General features: G+C 35.8%; 1 protein-coding gene across 8 annotated transcripts in view; it reads right to left on the bottom strand.

Annotated features, from left to right (window-relative positions):
- The window catches only part of USP9X (ubiquitin specific peptidase 9 X-linked), a 120,062-nt gene that overhangs the window by 8,731 nt on the left and 94,868 nt on the right, over positions 1–16,463 (bottom strand). For 7 of the 8 annotated variants that reach the window (XM_082378033.1, XM_082378035.1, XM_082378034.1 and 4 more), the window contains 8 exons: positions 15,499–15,719; positions 12,741–12,931; positions 8,973–9,146; positions 6,117–6,258; positions 4,115–4,868; positions 3,597–3,720; positions 2,508–2,733; positions 1,869–1,998 (listed from right to left, as the gene is read on the bottom strand). In XM_082378033.1, the coding sequence (XP_082234159.1) occupies positions 1,869–1,998; positions 2,508–2,733; positions 3,597–3,720; positions 4,115–4,868; positions 6,117–6,258; positions 8,973–9,146; positions 12,741–12,931; positions 15,499–15,719 (1,962 nt within the window). The remainder of the gene's footprint in view (positions 1–1,868; positions 1,999–2,507; positions 2,734–3,596; positions 3,721–4,114; positions 4,869–6,116; positions 6,259–8,972; positions 9,147–12,740; positions 12,932–15,498; positions 15,720–16,463) is intronic. The other variant, XM_082378039.1, reaches the window with a different exon arrangement.

Genomic DNA, 16,463 nt, shown 5'->3' with positions numbered 1-16,463 from the left:
GGTTTCGCCTCTCAGTACATGGCACTACTACCTGCTCAGTTTGTCAAGTTGGAATTCTGGGCATCATTCTTAACATCTCTTCTGTGTTCCCCTTCCCTGAATACGCAATCACCAAATCCTACTGTCCTTATCTCCAATAAAAAGCACCAGAATCTGACTACTTGTATCCCGCTCACTGCCAGTTCCTCAGTATAAGCCACAACAACGATTTTCTATCTATAGATGACTTTAACAATCTCTAGTCTTACTCCCCAATAATCCATTCCACACTGCAGCCTGGATCTTTCTAGAAGCCATGTCTATTCAAAACTCTACAATGGCTCATCAATGCCCTCAGGATAAAGTCCAGAATCTCTCACAAGGCTTGACAGAATAGCACAATTAGAGAATTCTACTCACCACTCCTGCCATCCTCATATTACATCAATTCTAGTCAGACTGAATAACTTTCATTTCCTCCAATGAGCCATGCTGAATTTATTCCAAGTCTCTGCACCTGCTGTTCACTCTGGATGGAAAAACTCAACCGACCAATTCCTACATCTTCTCCACTAAGTCCCTCACACTCCCCCTATGATGTACTTCCATAGCACTTTGTATTTTCCCCATTATAGCCATAAACATATTTTATGGCAAGTACCTTTTAATTTGCTTCTATACCCCATTAGAAAATAGGTGTCTTATTTATTGCCATGTTCCAAGAAGTATAATAAATACAGGTCCACAAATCCCTTATCTGAAATCCTGAGATTCAAACAGCTCTTAACATCAATATAAACAAAGTTCATTCATAAAGTCGCTGTGAAAATCTGGCCTGAACTGACAAGAGGCTATTTACATCTTCAATCATCCCCTCCCAGTGTGAATATTCACGTGTATGATTACAAAGTGCTGTTTCGGACCCTGCTCTAGGGATGTTACATAATTCAGGGCATATGGGCTATTTTACCTTTCTTAAAACCAAACAGTTCTGAACCACAAAGCATATCTGGTCCTAAGGATTTCGTATTAAAGTTTATAGACCCATATTTGCTTTTAGCAGGGAAATTTTAATTAGATTAGATTATGGACCAACGATGCATGTTTTCTGAACAGGGAATACCTAAAAAGGGAGTTGAACAGAGTGAGATTTTTATAAATACCTAAGATTTGGCATTTCTAAGTGTGAAATACAGATTCCCCTTATGCTTGTTTGCATAAATATTCTTTTCAACTACAAATATGCAAGCATCTCCAGTATGGGAAGGTAAGGGAAAAGACGACAAACGCAAAGTAGAATGTTGCTTATGTTAAAAGGGCCATGGATCAACTGGCGATTGGTAAGTTCATGCACAAAAAACCTGGAATGACAGGGATGTTTGGGTTTAGAACTTAACATAAATAACAGGTAATTTAAGTGAATATTTATATTATCCCCGATTTTAGTTTAGTTTACGTCAACAAAAACTTACATACAGACTAAGTCCTTTACCCAAACTTGGTGAGTATTACACATCCATCTGGGACCTTTTGAAAATGTGGATTCCTTGTGTTAGCTCTGAGAATTCTTATTCAGTTGGTTTGGGATGGGGCCTAGGCATCAGTATTTAAAAAAAAAATAGTTCTAGCACCACTACTTTAGGAGATAAAAATATGATTAAGATACAGATTTTGACCTTTGTCTGGTGCAGAGATAAGACACATGCATAAATAATGATAAAATACAAGGAGAAAAGTGCAGTGTAAAAAAAAAAAGCTTCAGATAAAATTCACAATAGGTTTTATGGAACACTGTTTCTATTTTAGACCAGGTTATATTTCATCATGTGACTTACATGACGTCATTACTTAATACATTAAAAGAGAATTATGAAAACTTAAATTCTTACCTAAATTGGCATACATTACAAACAGGTTGAAATACTGCTGTAAATGACGCCCATGCTCTGAAACTTCTCTTCTCAGTAGATTTAGTACTGCTCTTAGTAAGTGATCACTCAGGCTTAAGTTGTCATAAGCCTGTAAAGGATAAAACATTGGTTGTTTTTCAGCAACAAGGTGCATGTATGATATAATTCTCTTTGCATGAAAAAGGGACATGCACATATACATGTTAAATATAGGCAGAAATTTCTGGAAGGACTGATCACACAAGAAATTATTAAAAAGGGTTGCTTTTTAGGAAAGGGGATGAAGATCCAATGTAGATTTCATTATAGAGGCTTCATACTGTTCTAAGTTTTAACAAATGGAAGTCCATTTAAATTTATGTAACAGTAAGTGTATAACTAAGCCACTGAATGTAACTGAATTAACAGAAAATTCCGTTATGTTTTAAAGAGCCAATAGTCACTATTCACTGCTGGGGAGTACTTTAAATGCAACTCATATAAACATTGAGGCATCGGACTCTGTGGTTATTACGTGCTCATGCACGTTTGTTAGGTAAACGTATCAAACAGATGCACATATATCTGTGACTTCAACTTCCAGGAAACAGAATTTATTTCTGTTAACTGGGCAATTACCTGACTAGAAGGTCCTGGAGATGCAAAAGGTGAAGGACATGGCCCATCTTGCAAGGAAAAATGTGCAATAAAAACTATAAGTTTTGCAAATGCACCTCTCACTTCTGCACTAGGGCACTCCAGAAGGTATTCAGAGAAGCGATTTGAAACATTAAAAAGGACATTGTGAGCAAACCAAAAACGTACATTCTTGCTGTGACGAAGGAGAATACATAATGCATCATACCTAAGACAAAACCAAACAAAAATCTATGAATATCGATTCAGTAACATGTTTCCTATAGTACAGGGATGGGTCTCTATGAACCAAACAAACAAACAAAAAAATCAAAGAACTTCCTTTACTACTGGAGGGAGAGAACCAGCAATGGTAGCTTCTAGCACTAATATTAAAAAGATAAATACTATGACTTGGTCTATTTTCACAGAGTGACAAAATAAATAGACGAAAACTTACACAGTCCTCTACAAATCCATGACCAAACTCTTCCTAGGTTCAATGACAAAACAATAATCCCCATTCCCTTAACATCTTACTACTAGAATAGTAAGTAAATATTGTTGAATCGAGGTATTATAATGGCCTCTAAATTTATACAGTTAAAAACTTAAACTCATTTTAAGTTTCTACCTTTTTAATCTATGGCTGAATTTAATCTAGGGAAGCTAAAATGTTAATACTTTTGTGATTAGATAGCTTAGACTTTTAAGTATCATCCTGTAATGTTTTGTACAGAGATGTCAAAGATATGATACAAGGTAACAGAAGCAGAAGCCAACTTCTGAATAATAAAAGGCGGTATTTAATCTCAGTAATTATTTTTTAAATTTATTTTCTATACAGGTTCTTATTAGTTATCTATTTTATACATATTAATGTATATATGTCAATCTCCCAATCTCCCAATTCATCCCACCACTCAGTAATTATTTAAATATGATTTCTCTCACTATCGCTACCAAGATTTTTTAAATTCGGCATTCCAAATCTGAAATGAGATTATCATGGCTTGGAAAAAATAAAGCAGTATATTAAAGAACCAAACTAAATGACAGTAATAATAGGAATGAAAATTCAAAGCAATGTACCAATCACTGGCAGAGCCACGGACTACTTTCTTGGTGTGAAATCCTGTGGTAAAGAGGAACCTAGCGGCAAGCTGAATACTAATCATAGTGATTTCTTCTGCTTCAGGCAACAGGTGATCTTGCCCTAAAAATAAAATGTAGATTAAAAAATAGTCAAACAAATTTCTGTGCTCAAGCCCCATTTTCATTTTCAAAAACAAATCTGCATTATCAACAATTTTCCAAGTCCTAACTATGTTAAAACCCCTGGGCTACTTATGAAATAATTCTTAGTAGTTCAGTAAAGCACCCTTCAACTAATGCTTGAGTAAAAAAACCAAACTGTTGTAACAAACAAAAGCTCCTCTGTCTCTAAATGGCAAGACAACATATAAAGCTCAAAGGTAACAGTCATCTGAAACATGACTTTAAAACAACCAAAAAGAGAGAAAACAAACACGTTGATGCCTGCTAAGAAACCTTGCAAGTAAAAGAAGAGGTATGCTTTATTACTAAGAAGCTAAATTCGTGATACTTACCTGGAGGAGGATTTAAGTGAACACCATTACATGTAAGCAGTTTTTTCATAAACTGAAAATATTCCGTACTGTACTGCATTCGGTTATGCATGAATTGCACATTCTGTTTCCGTACACTTCTCTCAATGGCTGATGGCATAATGATCTGATGGGGTCTTGTGGTGATAGCAAGCTCTGATATATACCTTATCAACTCATCATCTTGGTCTATTGTGTCCAATCGTTCATAAAAAAGTATATAAGCATTCCACCACCTTTTCTGGCGCCTGTATGACATGCGCTTCATCATGTGATCGAATACTTCTCCCATGTACTCTCCACCAAAACACTGGTTTTTCATTTCTTCATCGTCATCCATTTTACATTCAGTTACATCTCCATCATCAAATTTATACCAGCGATTTCTCTCGCCATCTCCTCCGTTCCTCTGAATGATGTAAGAGTAGTAATGTCCCCCGCTCGCCTGACCGCTGTGTACAAGCACCCCCACAAGTCTGTATTTCGTGCTTCCTGCTGGCTCACTGTCAGACTGCTCATTCTGTTGTATCAACTGACTCTCTGGGTTTACGTTATCTCCTTCCAGCTTTGCAACACCGGCAACTGTGTAAGGTTCCATGTCCAGTTCGCGAGGAAATTCAAAGTAATCATTAAACTTGATTGCACATTCTCTTTCCCAGTCATAGTCGAATCGTTTTAGTTGGATAGCGAGAACAGGAGGTAATTTTTTAATAAGCAAGCGCTTTACAGTATCAACCTAAAATGAACAGAGCAAATTACTAGATGTTCTCTTATAATCCACTGCAAAAAACCCCCAAACTTAAAACTCTACTATTAAATTCTCAGGATTAATCTGAAATTTTAAGTATAAACAAATATATGATAATGAACATAATCAGAGCATTTCTGTCAGTTGATATTTTAAAAATGTTCACTAAAACTAATACGAAGTAGCTGATGCCTTTTGCTACAACTTGCAAAAATTAGTGATATAGACATTATTCGCTGTCTGATTTCTATATTGGAAGTGCTATCTAACCATTATTACTTGTTTGATATTTACTGTTATTTTAATGAAGTCTGCTGTGAGCAAACTACAGAAATATAATAATAGCAGCTAATATTTATTGGGCAATTAGGTGCCAAGTTATATGATGCTAAGTGCTGTCCAAGTAGTAACACGTTTAATCCTCACAACCCTCCCAACCCTGAAACTTAGGGATGAGACTTAGGAGTACTAGAGAGAGAACTTGCCTCAAGTCTTAGAGCTGTGAGAGGCATGGAGTATGGCTTTACAGCTCATGATCTCAACCTCTAGATTTTAATACCTCTCTAAGTGGTATGTAAAGTCAAAACAATACAGGTGACTTAGAGGTGAGAGGGCTTGGGAGCCCAGAAAGATACACATTATTTACCATATGTATGCGTAAATTGTTATATAAAGAACTGTTAAATGCCCACAGACAAAAACCAATCAAGTGAGTCTAAAAATCTGATCCAAGTGGTTTAAAAAACACAGGTGGTAGAAGAAATCTTTTGTGGCTAAATAAAGTAATTAACAGTTTGGCTTCAGCAAACTTCTTGGTCTTGGGTAGCAACTCTGGACATGAGAGGAGAAATGTTTTCCTCTATGAGCTCTGTAGCTTCGAGGAGTTCAAGAGCAGGTTGGTTGAATATGGATGAAAAGTGCCTGTGTAACTCAGACAAGAGACTGATATTAAGCTACTATGACCTCTGAAGTGATTCACTCTTATCTTTACCTGTTTTCCCTAGCCCTTCTGGCACTATTTTCTCTCAATTGTCTTTACCTGACAAACCTTTCTCTCAATCATCTTTACCTGACAGACCCTTAAGTCAGTTATCTTAACTACCTCTCTGTTGCCACTATAACAAAGCAGGGTAGGGAATAAAGAGGGTAAATTTTGAGAACAAACAAAAACAACCATTCTTCCAAACCCATTAAATGTAATCATAATTATTTTAAACAAAACTGGGCAATTCATACCTTTTTATTGCATTTTTCACAATGATAAGCATTTGCACCTTCTAATAAATCTCCTTTGACATATTGTTCCAAAGAATCAAGAAGATTTTGGTGATTTCTAATGTCTACATTCAAAGTCGTAAAAGATTCTTCACACTCGTATCTAAAGATATTATTTAGGAAATGATCAAAGAGAATTTATTCCTTAGTTTTCTAAACATCTTATTTAGTTATGGACTCAATGAAAACTACTTTTGCAATTTTTATAACATAACACAAAACCCATAAGTCATAAAATGTTACGAATAAATGACAGTTACCATTTATGAGTCACTTATCCTCTGCTGGGCATACATTAGGTTGTTTACACACTACACATAACAGGTGCTTTGTCTTCATGACAAATATTTCTCTATCACCATCTCCACGTCAGAGATGAGGGAAGTGGGGTTCAGAATGTGAATTTGGTCAAGATTACTAGGTGAAATGGTGTTTTCAAGCTAGGTCTGTCTGGCTTCACAGCTCAATCTCTTTAGAGTCTACCATGCTGCTTCTTCCATCATCTGTTTAGATCTATTAATGAGCTGAATTTTTAAATGTGTCTCCTCTTCCGTAATGGAAACCTTACTAAAGCACAAGTTTGAACACACAAATGAATATGGGATAAGCAATCTGAATAGGAGCCACAATCCCACCTTGTGGCAATTTTCTACCAAAGGAATTTTCAGATTTCTGATGAGACATTTTCATACATTTAGAACATGGGATGTGAGGAATTCATTCTCAACCATTAAATTTATTCACTCAACAAATACACTGAGTGCCTACCATGTTTAAAGCCCTGTGGGATAGACAATGTTTAAGACAGTCCCTCATATTTAGGGCTTTTCAATTTAGTTAGGGGAAAAAGGTACACAAATAAAGGCATTTATGAGTGACATGAATGGAATATGAAGTATTAAGCAAACTGTTACTATAACTGGGGAACAGCCCATAGAAGAGAAAAGAGAAATTAGATTTTATGATTCCAGTTAAAAATTAGGACATTTGAAGCTGAGAAGTCAGCAAAGTTTTTCTGTAAAAGGCCAGATAGTAAATATTACAGGCTTTTTGGGGCCATGAGGTCCCTATGGCAACTACTCAACTCTGCTGTTACAGTGAAAGCGGTCAGACAGTAAGTAAAGGAGTGGGTATGTTCCAATAAAGCTTTACAAAAACAGATGCAGGGCTGGATTTGACCTATGGTCCACAGTTTGTTAACCCCTGCTCTTGATAAATAAATACCCTAAAACAGATTGTCTCAGGACCCTTTATGTAACCTTCCAGCATATAACAAGACTAATTTAGTTGTGGAATAGGTATTTGAACTTCAGGGATTTTACTTAAGATCATGCTCTCTGGACATTTTCACTTGGCAAAGAAAATCAATAATTTCCAAATAATTTTGAAAACTGTCTAAAACAAACCAAGAAAAACTGACCAAAACAGATGACCACAAAATTTTATCTTTATCAGTAATTAAAAACAGGAGGTTAAAATGACAATTTTATTGTCCACCTAATGCACAAGATCTTTCAAAAGGAACAAAAGTTGCCCAGTCTCAAGATGGGAATAAAGACACAGACCTACTAGAGAATGGACTTGAGGATACGGGGAGGGGGAAGGGTAAGCTGGGACGAAGTGAGAGAGTGGCATGGACATATATACACTACCAAACGTAAAACAGATAGCTAGTGGGAAGCAGCTGCATAGCACAGGGAGATCAGCTCGGTGCTTTGTGACCACCTAGAGGAGTGGGATAGGGAGGGTGGGAGGGAGACGCAAGAGGGAGGGGATATGGGGATATATGTATACGTATAGCTGATTTACTTTGTTATACAGCAGAAACTAACATACCATTGTAAAGCAATTATACTCCAATAAAGACGTTAAAAAAAAAAAAAAAAGTTGCCCAGTCTATGCAAATAATTTTATGGCCTCATTCAGAATGAGTAGTTTAACATTTACATATAGTATTAGCACTTCCTCAATCATTTCCCTGTGTTCAAAAATAAAGCACATACACACACAACCTATGACTGTATATAATGCTGTTTAGCCTTGCAGAAAATACTATCCTACTGTGATAGTCTGGTGAGAAGGGATTTCAAACCAACATTAATTGACAACATACATGAGAAGTTCCAAAGTAAAACTTCCATACAATAGGCATAAACGTGTATCTATCAGTAATGAACTTTAATAGTTAACTATTTTCAACAAGAGCCCTTAATCAACTTCCCCTTTAAGAAAACCAAAAACCAAAAACCAAAAAACACCAAAACCCAATTTGTTTAGTCAGCTTTTGCTATAAAGATTTTGTGTGGGAAACATACCTTAAAGACAATGACAGTAATCAATGTTATTTTCAAAAAGTCAGTATTTCATTTGTATAGGAAATAGTGCTCCATGCCTGTCATCTTCTAAACTTAACATATTTACAATATTATAACTATTTTAATTCTAAGATAAAGGGCAAATTCATAAGTAATACCTGTAGCTATGCAAAATACCATTTTATTTTCTTAGGCATGATCACACATAAGAACATGTGAGAGTATGAAATAGTAAGAGCTTAGGTGGAGTTAAAGGAACCAAGTATTATTTGACAAAAACAAACAGACCCATAAAGGTCATGAGACTTTTCTGTACTGTTAAACTTCATTGTAATAAAATGAGAAAACAAACAAAACCCCCCCACAGTAGTAAGGTATGCGCAATATGTAATTCATCCAGCCTCAGGTATTTAGTAATCGGTAGTGTACTTCACTTTTGTACATAACTAATAGTAAAAATAAACAGTACAACATACACTTCAAGTATGAAATTAGCACTTACCTATGTGGGCAGCCTTGGCAAATCTTCTGATCAGCAAAGGAACCTCCTAAAACTTTACTTAGCATAGCTGGGTGTCCTAAGGCTTTCAAAGCTTCATCTAAACTATCCACCAATGAATTAAAAAATTCTAAAGCATCATGTTGTTCACGAAGATTAACAGGCTCACCCCAAAGCCTAAGAAATGAATGGAGTAAAATATGTAATGTGCGACACTCCCAGAACAATATATACAATATATTTTTCAGGAAAAAAGCAATACAACCATAAATGACACCACAAAAACTGAGATTTTATTCCTCAACTACAGGAAGTAGCAAAAAACAAATGCCGTTTATGTTATCGATTGCTGTGGGGAAGAAAGTGAGATTCATAGTAAAAGTGGTACTTCACTGGGGAAGAAATACCATGAAACTACTGGTGTGGCTGGATGGACAGTAGAGCTCCAGGAAGGATGGTTTCTGTAGGTAATGTAGTAGAAGCATGCATTTTGAATCCAACTGAAGACACTGTTAAAATTGGGTGGCTGATCTTACTCTTACGTAGATAATTACTACTTCATTTCTTTCATTTTGCTTAAATTTTGGGTTACAGATACAGTGCAAAGATAATATTTACTCTTAATTAAAGTGACTTTTCCGATCGAAAAGAGAAAGGTTTGACTTGTTTTACAGTTCATCTCTTTTGAATAATCTGAGGATTTAAATTAGGTAAATCAATCCTGAGAAAAGAAAATATCAATTATGTGAATGACAAAATAAGAAGTGATACTAATAAAACCTAGGCACTGCTGGAAACTATGACATCTAATTTTGTATTTATAGAGTAATATACATAGAGAATATAAGTGAATTCATTCTAAGCAACAGATATGACAAATGTATTTTAAGTATGCAAGAGGAACTAATTGTCTTTTAATAAACTCTTTTGCAACACTTCTACTATGTAGCAAATAATCTCACCCTAATTATATTTCAGCTGTTAAATTTGCATATAGTGAGTTAGAAATCAAATATATCACTTGTTAAAAGATATTTTACAATGGAGAGATTTGTTAAGACACCAAGGGATCAAAGCTAACATCACCAATAATCAGATAAACTGATATCATGTGCCTTTGAATGCAATGCAATGAGAAGCATATAATAACATCACCTATGTAGTTATCTTGCCAAAAAGCTTAACTTGAATCTAATCATGGGGAAATAATCATACAAATCAAGAAAGTACCATAAAGGTCATGACAAGTTAGGGAGATTATTTTAGAGAAGACTAAAGAGGTAACAACCAAATACTTGTGATTCCTTCTAGGATACCAATCTGGAATTGGAAAAAAAAAGTCAGAAAGAATATTTTGGGGAAATTGAAATACATATTGATGAATATCAGGCATTACTAAATATTAAATTTCATGCATGTGATAACTGTATTAAACATTACATAGAAAAATGTCCTTATTCTTAGAGAATACATGTTGAAGCATGTAGGGGGGTTAAAGTGTCATATTTGCAACTATCAACTCGTTTAGAAAAAAACAAACAAAAACCAAAACCCAAGTATACATATAAGCAAATATGGCAAAATGTTAACAATTGGTGAATCTGGGTAAAGAGTATATATCATAAAGGTGATTATTATACTACTTTACCTTTTCTGTTGGTTTGAAATTCTTCAATATAAAAAATCGGGGTTGGGAAATGTGGTTAACTAACCCACATGTATCTAGAGTATATTATGTGTCTAAAGTGTAGATAATCCAAAAGTGCTAGTCTAGACAAACTGCGAGCTCCACTAGCATAGGGAGTAATTAATTAAGAAGTCAAAAATGCAAGTGCATTATAAGATAAGCAATAACTGTAACTGAATGACAAATTTTAAGACAAAAGCTCAAAAAGCTTGAGAGTAATTTGGAAGAGGAGGAACAGAAATGCTAAAAGCCTTATGGCAGAGACGAGACAAGCTAGAGAAAGAATGAGAACCAGAATAGTCAGAGAAGAAGACGAGAGGTGTTGAGAGGTGATGGGACCAAAAGAGCAAAAGCAGAGCTGGGAAGGAGGGTGGTGCATGCAAGCCAATAAGCATGGATTAAGTAGGGGGCCTAGTTAGAGGAATCAGAAGAATTTATGCGGTGAGTCATAGGGAGGTCATTGTATTATGAAGCAGTGGTTTCAAAAGAAATCTAAGTAGTATCCTTGTAGGTAAAAGGGGAGCTGCTCTGATTGAAGCAGGGAAGGTGGACGAGAGCGGCAGTGTCAGGTGACCCTTTGCTTCTCTTGCTCTCAGCTGTCTGGGAGATACCTTGAAGGGATTCTAAGGAGTATTATTTAAGGGACTTCCCTGGCGGTCCAGTGGTTAGGACTCCATGCTTTCACTGCAAAGGGCTCAGGTTCAATCCCTGGTTGGGGAACTAAGATCCCACAAGCTGTGCAGTGTGGCCAAAAAACAGAAAAAAAAAAAAAAAAAAAAAAAAAAGTAGTATTATTTAAAAAATCCAATGCTATGAAGGATTATAGCATTCTCATACACAGTACAGATATGTGGTTGTACTACAGTATTTTAGCACAGTGCACGACATGATAGGCGATGATAAAAAAAACAAATGAAATAAATGAAGCCAGAGAAATAAGATCAAGACATAATCGAAGATTTTAAAAAAATTAACAACAACAACAAAACCCAATGTATTTATCGCACCTTTCCTATAAAATTGTACATTAGAATAGCCAAAGAGTTGCTATGGGGAAGTTTTCCTTTATAGATCTCCTCTAGCTAATAAATGAAAGAATGATAAAATTAGAATGTTGCCATTTTGTAATCCTGATGAAATGCTGCATTTAGGCAATGATGATCAATGGCTGTTATAAGACAGAGACAGACAGACAGACATTATGTACTTCTCCTCACTGAGGTCATCATTATCACCTACGAAGCAAGCCTTATCTATCCACTCCAGAAAAAGAAAAATCACACCTGAATTTGATCAAGCCTCTAGATCTCACTACCTATTTATATGACATACAGGGGACTGAGGAAAACAGAAAACACCACAGGGATCCCATCAATAAAATCCAGATGGGAAAATTTACAGAGCTAACTACCTGTTTGTTTGTTTTTTTTTCTCCCTAACAAATAACTACAAGGGTGAAAAAAGATTAGAAGAGACTAAAGAGTCATGTCAACATCTGCAGCATATGGACTTCACTTGGATCATGATTTCAAAAAATTTATAGTAAAACACAATTATGAGGTAACTGGGTAAAAGCAGACATTGACAAGGATATTAAGGAATTTTTATAAGACATGATAATAGTATCATGGTCATGTTAAAAAAAAAAAGACGTTAGAGATACACACTGACATATTTATGGATGAAATTATGTATTTGCTTCAAAACAATCTAAAAAGAAGTAGATGGCAGTGTAGATGAAAGAAGATTGGCCATGAGTTGACAACTGTTGAAGCTGAGTGATGAATACATAAGAGATCATACTCTTCTCCCTACTTATGTAAATATTAGAAGCTTTCAAAATAAAAAATTATTAACATCTTAAGAGACTAAAGAATGCTGCCTCTTACTATTACACTTTCTACCTCCTTTGGGGACAATGAGAAAACTAACCTAACTATGAAGTAAAGTTTGATTATTACTACTGCTTAAATATTAAACATAAAAGTGCCTTCCAGTATAGGTTTTAGAAGTTTAATGTTAGTGTCATGAGATAGTCATAAAGGTTTAAGCAGTATCCCAATTACTATTCATCCATAGTTTACCTGAACTGTTTCCAAAATCCTCTGGGCACATAGTACTGTAGTCGAGAAGCAGCTAAATGACCAAAGATGACCTGAAGGTGTCTTAGAACACCAATATTGTACTCTTTCCTATCTTCTGTTTTACTTAATGCTGGTTTCTCTTCAAATTGTTGAGGGTATCCAAATACATCATCTCTGGGATCAACATTGCTCTAGAAACCAAAAGTTATCATTAATGAGCTAATCTAACTTCAAAGTATAGTAAAAATATGTTGAGACAAATGCTAAACGATTAGTGAACAAATCACCTGTACTTCTATTTATTTCCAAAGCACTTAACTTTCAATTTATAAATTTTAGTTTACAATATCAGTGTTTATATCCCCACCCCTTTCACATAAGAGTTGTCATAAAGGAATAACCCTCACTAAGTATCGTAGAGGTAGGTAATATAGCAAAATACAGTAAAAGTGATTAACTTAGACTGAACTGGACACAAATGCAGGCTTTGCTACTTATAAGCTAAGTAACTTTGAGCAATTAAGTGCCTCATGTGTAAATGGGTTAACACATTCTTCATGTAGCTGTTGTGAGGATTATATGAGATAATGTATATAGAGTGCTCAGACTTGTAAACATTCAATACAATATACATATTAAGATTAGTAGTACTCTTCAACAAATGGTGCTGGAAAAACTAGATATCCATAGGCAAAGGAATAAGGTTGGACTTTTCCCTAACACTATACACAAAAATTTACTCAATAGAGATCAAAGATTTGAATGTAAGAGCTAAAACTATGAAACTCCTAAAACATAGAGCAAAAACTTCACGACATTGGATTTGACAATGATTTATCGGATATGACACCAAATGCACAGGCAACGAAAGAATAGAGACATACTGGACCTCATGAAAATGAAAAAGTTCTGTGCAAAGAAATTGGAACCCTTGCACACTGTTGGTGGGAAATGTAAAATGGTGCAGCCACTGTAGAAAACAGTTCCTAAAAAAATTAAAAATAAAACTATCAAATGACCCAGCAATTCCACTTCTGGGTAAAACACCCAAAAGAACTGCAAGAAAGGTCCTGAAGAGATATTTGTATACCCATGTTCAGAGCAGCATTATTCACAATTTTGAATTCCACCAAAAGGTGGAATCAGGGACTTCCCTGGCGGTCCAGTGGTTAAGACTCTGTGCTCCCAATGCAGGGGAAGCGGGTTCGATCCCTGGTCGGGAACTAAGATCCCGCAGGCCGCGCCGTGTGCACCACCCCCCACAAAAAGGTGGAAGCAACCCAAATGTCCACTGATGAATAAATGGATAAACAAAATGTGGTATATACAGTCAAAGGAATGTTATTCAGCCTTTAAAAGAAAGGAAATTCTGACACATGCTATGAAATGGTCGTTACATTAAGTCAAACAAGCCTGTCACAAAAAAACAAATATGGTATGATTCCACTTATATGAGGTACCTAGAATAGTCAAATTCATAGAGATGGAAAGAGAATGGTGGCTGCAGAACTCTGTGTGGGACCTGGATGTAGAGATAGACAATGTCCAGTCCCTGCCCACGAGAAACTTAGTCTAGGGAAGGAAAAAAGCACACAGGCAAAAAACCAAAACCAAAACACCCCACAGTGCAATGGGGTGCCGAGACAACACAGAGCAGAGGGTACCATGAGAGCAAAGTTGAGACACCTTATTTGAACTGTATCATACTTTGTTTGCTGGTACAATTAGCTATCTCTACTGTGCTTAACTCAACCACCTAGAGATGTGATGAATCACAGAACTAGAATCTGAACTCCAATTTTCACCCAGAGCAGTGGTTCTTAACCCGGTATATGGTGTGAGCAATGCCTATGAAGCTTCTTAAAAAAGTAAAAACGCTCAGACCCCAATCCCTGGATGATGCGGTTCAGCAGACCTGGGGAAGAGTTGGGGTCTAGTGTATGTTTCAGAAACCCTCCCTGTAAGTAATAAACTACCTCAGAGCAAATAGTTCGGTGACTGAAGAGAGGGAATGAGAAAAGAACCATTTAAGATATTTACTGCAATCAGAGCATGCTCTGGCTTCTCTCTTCAGCTCTCACCAACACAACACCATGAGTGGGAAAAGGTCAAATAAAAACAAAGAAATACAGGGTGGACGCAAACATGACCACAGCTTATTAAGTCTGGCCACAGTCTCTTCTTAAAAGAACCATGCCATAGTTATGTCAACTCTGATCCACCACTACAACCTAATTTTTTCACAGCTTTATTCTGCATTGGATACTTGGTAGGAGCCTAAATTTTGTCACAAGAAGTTTGTTTCCTAAGCAAAAATAGTTATGATCTGGGAGAAATGCGAAAGTAATCTAAAAGTAAGCACAGACAATGAAACTGGCATAGCACATTATCTTGGCATAAATAAATGGAGATACATAATTAAAATATCAAACAGAAAAGTAAAAATATAATTTAGACTATTATTAAAAATGAAGATTCTTATCATTATACAAACTCTAAATTATACCAAACCCCCAAAAGTGAGTACATTAACTGTTGCTTTAAAACATATAAACTATCATAAAAATTAACTGTAGTTGCAAGTCTGGTAGGTAGTGAGCACTATGTCGAGGTAGCAGTCTGTGCTGGGAGAGTCTAGCTTTATTTTCAAATATTTGCCAACAGGTCCAGTGAAAGTCTAACGCTTTCTAAGCGAGAACAACAGTATCTCGTATCAGAACTTCAAACACAGAAAACAAAAATGCTAAATAAAATTTACCTCGTTGTCCTGCTTCTCATCCCCAGACATATCATCATCTACATCGCTACCTGTGCCTTCAATTGCAAGAATACCATTCCTAATGGACGGAATCATGTAGAGTTGCTGAATCACAGAATTCATATAACAAGTAGCACCAGCGTTTTTCAGCCCCACAAATCCTTTTGGTGGGCGGGGTCCAACAGGTGGCAGATATTCCCACTCAGTAAGTGCTTCACAAGCTGAGAGAAGACAAAAGATTCTTGTAGCACGAATAAAAACATTTTGTCCACTTTAGACTTTATTAAGCTGATAAATTAACATTACCAACAATTCCACTACTCCTATAGCCACCTGAAATAGTGCTCTAGGTATGCATTTCACCCTCAACAAATCGAAGATACACAGCAACACGTACCACTATATAGATTCTTACCCCACCATCTATGAACCCATGCTTTATCTGATGTTGCTTCTATGGCAGTCTCAGCAGTCTCACAAGATGGTACAAGGCTAATTTCTACATGTTAACTTTACTTTTAACTTTATTATAATTTAGTCATTATGAACTTTAACTTTTTTTACTTTTGTATGTTTTTTCAAGTGCCTTCAAACTCATTCTGGCATGAAATGTTATACAAATATATCAACATATGATAGCTTACTAAGTTTTAAATAATCCTAAGATATCACCTGGGTTCACATCCAGGTTCTGATGCTTACCAACTCTTTCATCTTCAGGCAAGCCTCTGTTTCCTTCTTAATAAATGTAGTAATAAGAGTAACACGTGCTTTGCCTATAATCACAATGTTATTTTGAGGAGCAAAAAAGATAGTGGATTTGAGTTCTGTGAGAACTGTAAATCACTGCCTACCTCCCTCTACCTAGTATAAACCTGGAAACAATGTACATATCATCATCTATAAGACCAGTTATATAAATTATATAGTATATTGAACTGAAAGGTAGAAAGGTATATAGCTAA

This window comes from Balaenoptera borealis, assembly GCF_965194805.1.
Source record: "Balaenoptera borealis genome assembly, chromosome: X".
NCBI classification, from domain to species: Eukaryota; Metazoa; Chordata; class Mammalia; order Artiodactyla; family Balaenopteridae; genus Balaenoptera; species Balaenoptera borealis.
This window is presented reverse-complemented; position numbering and strand designations above follow the sequence as displayed.